The 14,265-nt window shown below is 34.0% G+C and overlaps 1 protein-coding gene across 3 annotated transcripts in view; it reads left to right on the forward strand.

Moving 5' to 3' along the window:
- LOC111057968 (28S ribosomal protein S9, mitochondrial) overlaps positions 1 to 14,265 on the forward strand; it is a 43,945-nt gene that overhangs the window by 13,880 nt on the left and 15,800 nt on the right. For all 3 annotated transcript variants that reach the window (XM_039432701.1, XM_039432702.1, XM_039432704.1), the window contains exons 2-4: positions 8,061 to 8,229; positions 11,349 to 11,452; positions 12,235 to 12,408. In XM_039432701.1, the coding sequence (XP_039288635.1) occupies positions 8,061 to 8,229; positions 11,349 to 11,452; positions 12,235 to 12,408 (447 nt within the window). The remainder of the gene's footprint in view (positions 1 to 8,060; positions 8,230 to 11,348; positions 11,453 to 12,234; positions 12,409 to 14,265) is intronic.

Genomic DNA, 14,265 nt, shown 5'->3' on the forward strand with positions numbered 1-14,265 from the left:
AGAAAATGAAAGGTTGCTTTCAATAAAAATATTGGAGAATAAATGCATAAAAGTTTGCTGATATTCACTCAAACCTGTCAGCATTCTATATTAATAGCATCAATTCTACCGATTCAAACAATTCTGACACATTGATGTCGATCTTACTTTGATTAGTTCACATTACATCAGATCAAGATCATACTGTTTCACACCTGTTTCAATTTCAATTATATATATGACATTTTTGCTTTTCATCCCAGCTGTTATATTATTGCAATACTTTCATTAATTATTAATGAAATCATAATATCATGGAAGTCAATATAATGTAGAGCGAGCAATTTATGTTTGTTGATTGTATGTGTAACAGACGGATCTCGAAAATGGCTAATAACGTTTTAATTTAATTAGAAATATAATAGGTTAGTGATAAAAAATATTTTGGAACAGGTCTCAACTCTGGGAAAACTCACTGAAGTTTCTTAAAAAGGGATTTTTGGTCCTTCAAGTAGCAGCTGATCAGAAGAGAGTTTTCCATAGTCTGTTGAACACGAAAGAGAGTGTGAGCAAGTAAAAAACGATGATAACAGCAGTTGAGATACCAATCTTCGACCTGGAGATTATAACAGCTGCTCAGTTACCATTTGTCGACCTTATTTTGAAACATTGCAGGATTCATGAACCAACCTGGAAGAAAAGATACAGAAAATAACCGGATAAAATAAATTTAAAATCGATCTCTTCAAACATACAGTAGTTGAATGTAATGTTCATAGTGTGGTGTGATAGAAATGCGACTAATTTCTCCAGCTTCTGTTGTATTGGTTCCTCTGTTGCTCATTGTTTGTACGCAGCCATGGCCTTGAGAGGCCTACACCCAGTTGCACAAAACAATGTTGACTTCTAATTCGGGCTAAATACCACGAGAACCAATCAGAGAAGCCTTCTTTAAAAAAAACCTGCATTGATTCTTATGGAATATAATCATAGTTGTAATTAAACAGGCTTTTGTGCATCTGGACCTAATATTTTAATTGACCGAGCGAAGTGAGGTCTAAGATTAAATTCGACGGTTTGGCATTTCTCTTAATGTTTATATGTTGCACATTTACGGCGAAACGCGGTAATAGATTTTTATGAAATTTGACAGGTATGTTCCTTTTTAAATTGCGCGTCAACGTATATACAAGGTTTTTGGAAATTTTGCATTTCAAGGATAATATAAAAGGAAAAAGGAGCCTCCTTCATACGCCAATATTAGAGTAAAAATCAGACTGTAGAATTATTCATCTTAAATCAGCTGTCGAAAGATTATAAATTGCATGCCATGACGCATGCAATTCAATATCTCAATGTAACTTGGTAAAAAAGCTGTGTAGACTATTAATTGCATGCCTCATTTAATGCAATGTTTATGCACTGTTAAATGAACTATTGATTGCGTGCAATAACGCATGCAATTAATAACGAAAATAACATAGTATTGTCTCTCGAACTTTCTCTGCTTTGAACTCGGGCTGTCCTGTTGCCAGTATGTCTTGAAAGGAGATTAGCATTTTTGATACACCAATCCGAACAGCCATCAGCCGTTTTCACACCGATATCTCGCCGACACGACATACAGACAGGATTTACTCTGATGGACAGTATAAGAGGAGGCTGCGGTTTATAACTGTTGTGTATGTGTTTGTCAAGTTCCGTTCAATTTAATAGAATCTATAAGGATTAACTTATTAACAAAATGTTTTTTTCTTTGTCCTCATAGATTCTATTAGACTGAACATAACTTCCGTTATCAAGTCAAGTTCCGTTCAATTTAATAGAATCGATAAGGTCAGAAAAATAAACATTTTATAACTTTGTAACGAAACTTGACAAACACATATGCTCATCATGTGTATGATAAGTTATGTTCAGTCTAATAGAATCTATGAGGACAAAGAAATAAACATTTTGTTAATAACTTAATCCTTATAGATTCTATTAAATTGAACGGAACTTGACAAACACATCATAAGGATAAGAATCTATGAGGATTAAGTTATCAACATTTTGTCATTAATTTTGGTGTAAACGCAGCTTTAGCCTTCGGTTCAAGCAAAAATTAGAAAATGAATCATATCATGAAAGTCAATTGTCAAAGTGATTGAGTCAAGTTACTTCAGATTTATGCAGATTCACATTAAAATGATCCCACTCTAATATTTATGATACTATAAAGTTGAGGACATTAAAAATCAACCATAATTAATGTTAGTATTATGAATGGACTCTTATGTATAACTGGATTCCCATGGGGAAATGAATCAGTGGATTGGCTGCTTTTACACTTTTGGACAAGTGAAATGAAAAGTAAGCGATAGCTAAGCCAAGAATTCCAGTATAGGCAACAGATCCATGAATACCAGAGTCAACAAATTCCGAATTAACTTAATTTGTAATTTAATCTCCAATTGCAGCAAGAAAAATGCGAGAATAACATGATCACTGCTAATTTGATAACTCTGTCAACGAGAAATATTGATTGCCTATGAATAAAATCGAGGTCGACTCGCAAGCCTCGCCCAATATTCCACAAAATTTGATGCAGTTAGGCATTCCACAGAGCACTTCCAAAACTTCAATTATTATTCCATGATTTGACCCTATATAATTTACTATATCAAGTCATTTGTTGCCGATAGAGGGCAGATCATAAGATGCTCACAGCAAATAGAGGTTCATGACATGCAAATTTGAGCTGTCTCATCTTTGAAAGGAAAAATTGATCCTTTAGGTGGCAGCTGATTAAAACAGAAATTCCCATTGATTGTTTAAAGCGGGAGAGAGGGATAGGGAGAAAATTAACAGCTTTGGTTAAAAAATGTTTGGCCATTTTATTTGAAAACATTGCATGATTCAAGAAACATATTGCCTGATGTCAAGATGAGTACATAAAGAGAGCAACTCGGTGACACCATAAAGAATCGCTAACTTGATTGCTTTTTAGAATACTCATTTGAATGCTTTCTTAGCAGTGTTGAATGTGTTGTTCAAAGTGAGATGATCACTACTGATTTTCATCTAGGTAGAGCACCTTTCCGGATACAAAATTCTATGCACTCACAGGCCAATAAAAAAATGTAAAACATTCAAAGGGTCAATAACTTGTTTGGCCTATGTAGCCGGGAGACATTTCTGTGTCCGGCCTGCAAATACTGAGCTTCAAATTGAGAGGTCGAAATCCACTCATAATATAATGCACAATAACACTTTCATTTTTAGGTTGGGATACATCCGTAATCTTGCCTTTGAAATTTCTACATGTAAAATTCACTTCCAAAAAAAACTTTTGTTCTTAAACCTTTAGAACTATTTGATAAACAAATATAAAACATAAAATTAGTACAAAAAATTAGATAAATAGTAAACTTTGTTATAAAACTGGGATTTCAAAATTTTCTATGACAGTAACGAGACTGTGTTAATTTATCAATTCAGTTCTATTCAGCAAGCAATTTTTGTTTGTGTGATGAATCTCAAAAACGATTTCAATTATAAATATCTTGGAAAAATAATCTATCTTTTAATTCCCGTAGCGAATCACGGGTGCCCTGCTAGTTACTTATAAATCTATAACACATGGGAGTAAAACTTGACACAACTATAAACTGATAAACTACACAGAAATATCACAAGTGTACATTAAGTCACTAACTAGTATAAATAACTCTATAAGAATAACTGTCACTAAAAATGATAACTGTATTAACAACTACATAAGTCTATATCACTCAAGTCTACAAGTCTATGACACTTGTCTGTCATGATTAGAAGAAGTAGCCAACGATTCCGCCGTAGTTTCAAACTGACTCCGACTGCAACAAACACAAAAAATCTGGTGTGGTACACTCACACAACTTTCCTTGCTCATATTTGAAACTACGATCAGACTCCTGTATATGTGTATATATAATTGTTTTCAGAGAACTTTTTCTTTGTGTGAATTGTGAAATTCGATGATTTTTTTTAGTCATCATTTTTTTAGTCGTCAAAACAGCTGTTCTACAGATGAAATATCTCGACTATGTGTTCCTTTATGAACTGCGCTACCTACCTACCTCATGCACGAGAAGGAGGTTACTAAGTCCATTTCCCAAGGATGGGGTGGACCCCATCCCAGAAGAAAATCTTTAGAGCCGTTTTCGAGAAAACCGTGAAAAACATGGATTTTTAGTCATTAACCGCCATTTTTCTCAAGAATATTACGGAGCTCCTGAAATTTTCCCAGAAATGAGACTCATGTCAGTTGATAGGGCTTATAAATAGCTATCCATGGTATAAATTTGAAGAAAATCGTTAGAGCCGTTTTCGAGAAAAACGTGAAAAACATGGTTTTTTAGTAATTATCCGCCATTTTTTCCGCCATCTTGAATTGAATTTTATTGTCGGATCCTCATGGTATAAGGACCTTAAGTTTAAAATTTCAAGTCAATCGGTTAATTAGGAATGGAGTTATCGTGTTCACAGACATACACACATACACACACACACACACCACACACACACACACACACACACACACACACACACACACACACACACAACACACACACACACACACACACACATATACACATACACACACACACAGACCAACACCCAAAAATCATGTTTTTGGACTCAGGGGACCTTGAAACGTATAGAAAACTTGAAATTAGGGTACCTTAATTTTTTTGGAAAGCAATACTTTCCTTACCTATGGTAATAGGGCAAGGAAAGTAAAATATATTGGACAGTATGGGGTTACGAACGCGTCCGGCCTATCAGAACGCGTCCGGCCTATCAGAACGCGTCCGGCCTATTGGAGCTATCAGAAGGTTCCTGGAGGCGTTTGCCATTGGTCAACAGCTCCGTTTACAAAAAACCCGAACACACTCGAAGAATCTAGAAGCCCCTCGCCTCTACCGCCCCTCTGAAGACCTCATCCATAACACTATATTAGAACTTTGAACAGTTTCAATTTAGTTTTCCCGGTCTTTGTTTCTATTGCCGGCTGGTTCTTCTACAAGATATTTAAGGTTAGAATTCCCTGCGGATGGCTGAGAGACGGCTTCTAGAGGAATGCTGCCACAATCGAACGGGTACAAAGTTTGCTCTGCAGTGAAAAATTCGCATAAACGAAAACGCTCCTATGATTTAATACATAAGCAGTTGGCCATTTTGTTCGAGCTCGACCCGGTCGACATCGGAAGCTCTCGCACAAACGAAAACGTACTTTTATGATTGTGAAACTGTATAGGAGGGTAATGTTAGGTTAGGTTTTTTTGGTTAGATAAGGTTTGAGTTAGGTTAGTTCAGGTTTGAATTAGGTGAGGTTAGGTTTATATAAAGGTTAGGTTAGGTTTAGGTGCTAATATTCACCTGACTTTCTAATTAAGTAAGACTGTCTGACTTTCTCATAATCACTCATTAAGTAAATGATAAGTATAAATCAATGTAAACGTAACTCAACGTTGCTGTTGGTTGACTATAAATATTCTTCCTTATCAACTTAGGATATTTTTTATGATATCTTTAGCTTATGTGTTTTTATTATTTGTAAACTATTTAGCCCAATCAAATAGTACATCGGACCGAACAATAACTAAGGTAATTGATTTTATTGTTTTAATCGGTCCATTTGGGTATTAGTATTAGTAATCTATGGTTTCCCACCAAAATTTCTGAAGGCATAACTTTTGGCAGCCTGAAAACCAAGAGATTTTGGTACTTTTTTCAGTTTTTTCACGATATCTCCAAAACCAATTGTTCAATCAATATTTTTGCTCTATTCTTTTTTGAAGAAAAATAAATTCTCTACAATTTTCATTGCCTAAGTGGTTTTCTATCTCCAATAGGAAGCGAGTTATAGCTCGTTGAAAATTGTTAATTTTTTTTCAACTTGGCGAAAAATCGCTAAATCAATGTTTTTTTCCTTTTCACTTCTTATAAAGTGGTATATGTGGTATTTTTTTATCGTAATTAGAGTATTACTAAGTTGTCAATACAATCACTAATGATAGAGTTGGAACAAAAAAGGTATATTTTAGGGTGGTGATTTAATTTATGAGACTCATGATTTGGCGCTAACTTCTTTTGGGTGAATTCAGACCAGCAACTGCTAATTGCTAAAAACGGTCTTTGTTGGAAATAAAAAGTGCACGTTATACAGTGTTATAGTGTAAAAATTATAAAGTATTCACTAGAGTAGATTTCATAAAAATAGTCCTATTGAGGATGAAACAGCAGAGTGCCTCCTCAACACCCCCCCCCCCCCTCCACCTTTAAACACCAAACGACGTTAAAAGTTCATCAGGTTTAAATATGAAATATGAATGTACTTTTATTTATAATCAGCTGATTTGGCAACGTTGCATCAACTCTCACAGGACTATAAACTCACTTTTAGGTATATCGTCTATCTCCAATAGGAAATGAGTTATATCTCGTCGAAAATTGATAATTTTTCTATAAGAGAAATTGCTAAATTCACGTTTCATTTTTCATTTTCTCCTCTTTTCAAGTCGTCTATGGTATTAATTTATCGTGGTAATGGTGTTATCATGCTGCTCATAAGGTCAGTGACAATCTTACTGGCTCTTAATGCATGAAAAGTCAGTTGTCATTTGGGGTTCCCAGAGGAAGATGGCAGAAGAGGGATGATGTGTGTGGTTAAAGATAAGATTAGATTAATTCATTCAAATAGATAACATAGTATTTTTGCTTGGATCCTAGATTTCAATAATAAGTGAAATAAAAGTTATTTTACTATAAATTACACAGAAAGTTATATACACTTCTAGAATTCAACGAAATGGTGATGAAATGCTTGCTAAATCTACAATAATAATTTTTATGCTATTTCACTCCAATCCTACAGCCACATACTCTTCATTTACACCATAAGTGATTGTGACACAATATCTGCCTTTTTCGGCCGAAGAAAATTGAAGTTATGCTCTACACTCAAAACCCACCCATAACTGGAGGACACAGTAAGCATTTTCAACAAACCTAATGGAACCCAACAGGAGGTGGTGGATGCAGGAGAAACTTTTCTAAAGATTCTGTACAGTGGTGCGAGACCTAACCCTCAACCAGCTCTCTGTCAAATCTGCTTCTGGGAGTGAACATAGCCTCCCAAGACTTCAACCAACTGAGGATGCTGTACGTCATCACTTCTGCCACTGTTACCAACTAATCCAATCTTGACAGCAAGTTAAAACATGTTGGTGGTCTGTGAGTGGTGATGGCAGTGTTCTTCAGCCTACACTAATGTCACAGAGGCCTGAACCAGAGTCTCTTCAGCACATTGTGTCCTGCTAATGTAAGACTGGATGCAGTAGGGCATATATATGCATCAAAGCAGGACTGAAATGTTCACCCATCTGCAAAAATTGCGATGGGGTAAACTGCGAAAATATGGTGGTGGCAAACCTTAAGAATGAAGATGACCTGTCCCCGGACTCTGGCAACCCTGAAAATGATGATGACAGTGAGGCCGGCAAAGCACCAGAACACCAGGAGATAAACAACAAACAACCTGGCCCATCCAAACGTCCACAGAGGCAGCAATTATAGGTACGACTTCCTCAAAACTGGAGTAACCACTAGAGTAGATTCTATAGTTCTTACTGGAGTAGGGACTATTTACCTAAGAGTGAATTTATAGTCCTGTGAGAGTTGATGCAACGTTGCCAAATCAGCTGATTATAAATAAAAGTACATTCATATTTCATATTTAAACTTTTAAATGCTCAGCATTATGTCGCTGTCGATAAGCATCTCCTTCCTTAATGGCTCCAAATATCCTTCTCAGGATTTTTCTCTCAAATCTCCTGAGCAGACCCTCATCTTGCCTTGTCATGGTCCAAGTTTCACTACCATAAATGAGCACCGGCACGATGAGTGACTTGTACAGCTTGATTTTCGTGATACTCTTCACTTGGAAGGTTGAAAGTCGATTCTGTATTGATTTCATATTCCCGTTTCCTATATCCTTCGAATGTCTATATTATCAGCTTGAACCAAAACTGTATTATTAATCTTGTTTACAGTTGTGTCAGCGATTCAAAACTGGCAAAAGATTGCTCAGTACTAAAGGACAGGACAGCAGTAACATCACCGAGGAAGACAAATTCGATTTATTGGGTGATGACACTGGTTTGATGGTTGAAAAGACCAGTAAGGCTATGAAGGCTTATTTGGCAAGAGCTCAGAAATACAGTAAGTATATTCTACTGCTGATCATTTTTTAATCATACTGTACATCTGTACAATAGATGAATGTCACTGCTACTGCTGGAATGGGCTGTTTAATTTTTAACGTTTTTTTTTACTTTCCTAGGTAAGGAAAGTGTGGGTGTGTGTGTGTGTGTGTGTGTGTGTGTGTGTGTGTGTGTGTGTGTGTGTGTGTGTGTGTGTGTTGTGTGTGTGTGTGTGTGTGTGTGTGTGTGTGTGTGTGTGTGTGTGTGTGTGTGTGTGTGTGTGTGTGTGTGTGTGTGCTGTACTTTTTTTTTTTAAAAAAAGTCATAAACTGTCTTTGGACTTTGCATAGTTGAATTTTCTCTACCAACAGATCGTGTTAGGTGCCTGTGTGTCTCTCGAATTAAATCCAATAAATCGATATTATTAGCTATAGAAATTATTGTGCAAATTAATGTATAATAATAATGCTAATGTCATATTGCATAGTTTTATAAACTAACACGAATACCTCTCCTACTGCAAATATCAACAACTGGGAGAACATATAAACATAGTAATTTTTAAAGCTCATTAAATATATATTCATTAGCATTTGAATGAAGAAAATATATCATTTCTTTATTATTTTATTTAACAAAGTACTTGTAGAATCAAATAAAAAAAGTATATGATTTTTGTTCAAGTCCACGATCTTGACTTTTTCCAATTACGGTGTCACGTGGTAATTTGAAACCACCAAATATTTCTAAATGAGACAATAAAATGTAATAGAACTATAAAATTGGAAAGAAGGTTAGACCTATCTAAAGAGTAAATCAACTCAAATCAAGTATTATTAGTGATTAGGAGTAATAGCATTATCAACAACGATAAGAAAACATGTATTATTGTGATTTAATAATTATGAGAACCCATTGGTAAGATCAAAAAATTATAAAGCGGCATAATTATTATTGGCGGATTACAAAAAAATAAAATAAAATGCATGAACATTGAGGTTAGAGTTACTTGTTTACGTTTTGAAAAGAATTAGTCGATCTTGGATAAATCGATAATTATCCGAACCAATACTGAATGAATCAGCTGATTATTCGATCAACCCATATGACCGGTTGAATCATATAAAATTCACTCATAAAGGATATATTATGTATACTAAAGGAAGTCGATGTGTAGAAATACAAATAGCTATTATTTCTGTATAAATATTTATTATAATCCAAAAAAGCATGATAAATCAAGAGTATAAAAAACTCATATAAAAACAAAATGTATTATCTATTAAAATCATATGTCACGATTTATTTATGAATTCAATTTAAGATAAATACCCCATATATCTGTATAAAAAACTTCTTTTATTAAATTTTTTCTATTGTAAAGCCGAGGAAGCCCTGATTCCCAAGGCAACCAATTGTATTGAGTCTATTAAATTGAGGGCCAATCAGAGAGTAGCTTATAGAATTATTCGAGGAAGAAGCAAATTTTTCTGAAAACCTTTTTCTTCTGGCTTAAGATCCCAACCCGAGAGGATGCACATGGAGTTTAGGGTCTTTTCTTATTCCTTTTAAAAAATTTTTTAACGAATTATTAAGCCAAACCCTTTTTTAAATGTAATGTATGTTTGTTGAATGTTAATTGTTTGTGAACTCAGTGCTGTCAAGGAGTTCGTAATTGTAAAGATTCCCATAAAAATAGCTTTAATTCGAAAGAAACTTATAAAAATCTGGATCACACGTTAGCCCAGCAGTGACGAAAAGGAGCCTACCTAATTAATTATTGGAAATAATTAATTCAATCCACGAGAACATCCAGAACTTCAGTCAGTGAGTGATAAGTCAAACCAAATGAGCTCATTTGTCTACGTTCAGTGGGGTAATAATTAATAAAAAAGCGCTATTCCAATTAATTAGAGTTAAAATAAAAAGTCACCACGTGTTGAACAATATCACATAGTTCACAAGAACGTTTTATAAATTTATTTATTATATGTAGGAAGCTTACTTCCATGCACTGCCCGAATTCATATTAAAAGCCCTGAGATCTCATGTTTGAAAATTAATTTATTAAATATTAATTTTGTTAATTGAACCAAGTATACCATATCAAACTTATAGACCGAACAGGTTTTTATTGGTAGAATTTTATATTGATTGGAAGTCTAAGTACCAGTATTAAATATAATATATTTATGAATTTGAAATTCATTATTGTGAATATTAGCAAAGCCTGTGATAATTATTCAGATTTTAAAAATAGATTATTTAAGTGAATTATAGTTATATCGAATATTTTATGCACATTTTTTCTATGGGAATATATTTTGTGTTTTATGTCAGCATACAAACTTATAGAATTTTTTATTATATCCTAACTCATCTCGTGTTATATAGTTTGAGCTGTTTTGGTACCAACAAATATTTAGCAGCACTTAAAATCATAGAATCAAATAATATTAACCTTATTCAGAGCACTCAATATTTATCATCCTTTGATGATATTCATTTCATCAGCCAGAACAAATATATTAAGAAATTATAGTGGTAAGGTTCCAGTTATATCATATAAGGATCCAGAGAGCTTCAAGAACTGGCGTTGTAAGTTCTAAGGAATTTTGAAAGGGTACATTGGTGAATACTTGTACTCACGACGAGCGTTTTAAGAATCAACTAGAAACAACTATAGTTGATCCTGATTATTCTCTAGTGGTACATGGTTACTGATAATCAGTCATCAAATATTCTTTTAATTTCCTTACTGGTATTCTTCAAGAACTTCATAGAAGCAGCGGTAAGAATTACCAATTACCGATCACTGAACCTTATGGTGATTATTTGTATTTATAAAATTCATGTTTCTACTACTGAGCTAGAGCTGAGGTTTGAACCCAGTAATTTTGCGAGCCGGAAGGCCTTAATTTTTTGTGAATTTATTCGCAAAAGAGGGAATTTAGAAACTGCTCTTATAAATACCAGAAACATCGTATTATCTGTGAAGGAATTGCAATCCACAACTTCTTACAATAGCTTCATAACGTGGGACTCTATCATAAGAGATAACCCCCCCCAGGAGCACAACTTCACAACGGGCAAACCCAATCAATGCAACCTATAGTTCTCATTCCAAAACTCTTTCAGATGCTTTCATGGCAGAGAAGCGGGAAGAGTTCGCTACCGGCAAAAGACATTTGGCCAATATGATGGGAGTCGATCACAACACATTGACACAAAAAGATATTGATGTGAGTTGGGTATTATATAATTTTCAAAGCAGAAAATAACAAGTAAATATTTACTTCCAAGTTTCAAGTAACTAAATTTAGTATAAGAGAGAATTATTCTGTTGATGCGTGCGTGAGGAATTATCTTCCTCACTAGGTACTGATTTAAAATTGTTAGGAAACACTACATACACTCAATTTAATTTATACTAATCATGAAATATGAACGTAGATTAAAACAATGATCTTAATCATAGAAATTAATATATATAAACGTGAACAGATCAAGTCAAATTGCATTTGCCAAAAGTTTCAATACAGATAGACAGAATGCAAAATTGCACTAATTTATAACTACAATTACAGTATTCCTAGGAAGAGCATATTTTTTTAATGTTTGGTTTACTGAGTCCATAGGCCTAGATTGAAGAGTATTCTATTTTCAATAGCATATTATGATAGGCTATAATTTATATTAATAAATATTATTCATATATTATATTATATTATTCATTAATTTACTATAATTTATAGCCTAATAAATATTATTCAGAATAGTATTTCACAACGTATCCCAAATCTTTAGAGTTTCTAGAATTTCAATCGGACAAATCAATTTTATATTATTTTTAGTGTTTCCATTTCAGAAATTAAAAAAAAAGTTTAATCCATTATTAGATGGATATTTGTAAGTCATAATAAAAAGAACTTCTGTATTTTATCTGTCTTATTCTAAGATTCTAATTCATAAAACTTGTTCTAGTTATTTTTTATGAAAACCTTGATTTTTTGAAATGTTGCAGGAGGCTATTGAATACCTGTTCCCTTCTGGACTGTTTGTACCGGCTGCACGTCCTCTGATGAGACCCCCAGAAGAGGTATTTCCACCTAAAAAAGACGCAGAATTTGATGATTTTGGTCGTCCTTTTCATACTTTATTCTACACAGGAAAACCAAACTACTACCAACTTTTGCATGTGAGTATTCAGTTCAACTGCCGTATACAATTTTGATTGTAAACATGATTATATCGTCAAATTGTACTCTATTTAGTATTTTACTTGTAGCACTATTGTCTCATGTTCTTCAGTTGTACTGTGCCTGCTGTGTCTCCTGAGGTTTCAACATGAATCCCGTCCATAGTCCTGGAAGTAAACATACAATACGAATATAAAACATTCAGTGTAATCAGTGTTTCCAATGTTGGAAATTTCCACCTTGCCAATATTCATTCAACAAATTTTATTCAAAGATCATATATATGTGAAAGTTGTAACATGAAAGTTTTTACATATTTCACATATTATGTGAAACATAACATATTTTGAAAGTTGTATATATATGTTTTGAAAGTTGATGCTACTTTTCCGCAAATCATCTGCAGGTTTGCTCCTTCAATTAGAAAAGTCTTGAAACAGTTCGACATCAGTCAATCTATCAATCACTTTATTCAACACAAACACGCAATAAAAAATACAATAAAAATACAATGAAAATACAAATTTCTAATGGAAATACAAAAAAAGGCTTCATGGTGGGGTGTGCTCAAATGAAAGAAAGGAGGAAGAATATCTAGCCAACTATGGTTTCTTATGTAATAGCATAGAGAAACAATAGCCCAAGTTTGTTTAACGTAACTTATGCTATCATTTCTCTATGTTAATAGGCTGGTAAAGTGTATAAAAGTCGAATCGAATGGTAAAGAGAGTGAAAAGGGAAGAATTAATTGATTGAAGAATGGGATAGGGAGAGAGAAGGAGAGAAAAAATCAGGTGTGGTACACTCACACAACTTTCCTTGCTCATATTTGAAACAACGATCAGACTTCTGTATATGTGTATATATAATTGTTTTCAGAGTACTTTTTCTTTGTGTGAATTGTGAAATTCGATGATTTTCTTAGTCGTCAAAACAGCTGTTCTACAGATGAAATATCTCGACTATGTGTTCCTTTATGAACTGTGCTACCTACCTACCTCATGCACGAGAAGGAGGTTACTAAGTCCATTTCCCAAGGATGGGGTGGACCCCATCCCAGAAGAAAATCTTTAGAGCCGTTTTCGAGAAAACCGTGAAAAACATGGATTTTTAGTCATTAACCGCCATTTTTCTCAAGAATATTACGGAGCTCCTGAAATTTTCCCAGAAATGAGACTCATGTCAGTTGATAGGGCTTATAAATAGCTATCCATGGTATAAATTTGAAGAAAATCGTTAGAGCCGTTTTCGAGAAAAACGTGAAAAACATGGTTTTTTAGTAATTATCCGCCATTTTTTCCGCCATCTTGAATTGAATTTTATTGTCGGATCCTCATGGTATAAGGACCTTAAGTTTAAAATTTCAAGTCAATCGGTTAATTAGGAATGGAGTTATCGTGTTCACAGACATACACACATACACACACACACACACACACACACACACACACACACACACACACACACACACACACACACACACACACACACACACACACATATACACATACACACACACACAGACCAACACCCAAAAATCATGTTTTGGACTCAGGGGACTTTGAAACGTATAGAAAACATGAAATTAGGGTACCTTAAATTTTTTTGGAAAGCAATACTTTCCTTTCCTATGGTAATAGGGCAAGGAAAGTAAAAAAGACAAGCAACATTTGTATGCCAACCCACTTCTGATAAATATAGACTAAGCAAATGACACTGCATTAATATTTTGAGAAGTTATGTTCATACTCATACGTCGACATGGAAGAAAAAGTTACTTTAGGTCCAGTTTCATATACCTACCTTAACTTTTTTACTAATACCAGTATATTTTATCCAATTGGACAATCTTGAGA

Source organism: Nilaparvata lugens, chromosome 7, assembly GCF_014356525.2.
Source record: "Nilaparvata lugens isolate BPH chromosome 7, ASM1435652v1, whole genome shotgun sequence".
NCBI classification, from domain to species: Eukaryota; Metazoa; Arthropoda; class Insecta; order Hemiptera; family Delphacidae; genus Nilaparvata; species Nilaparvata lugens.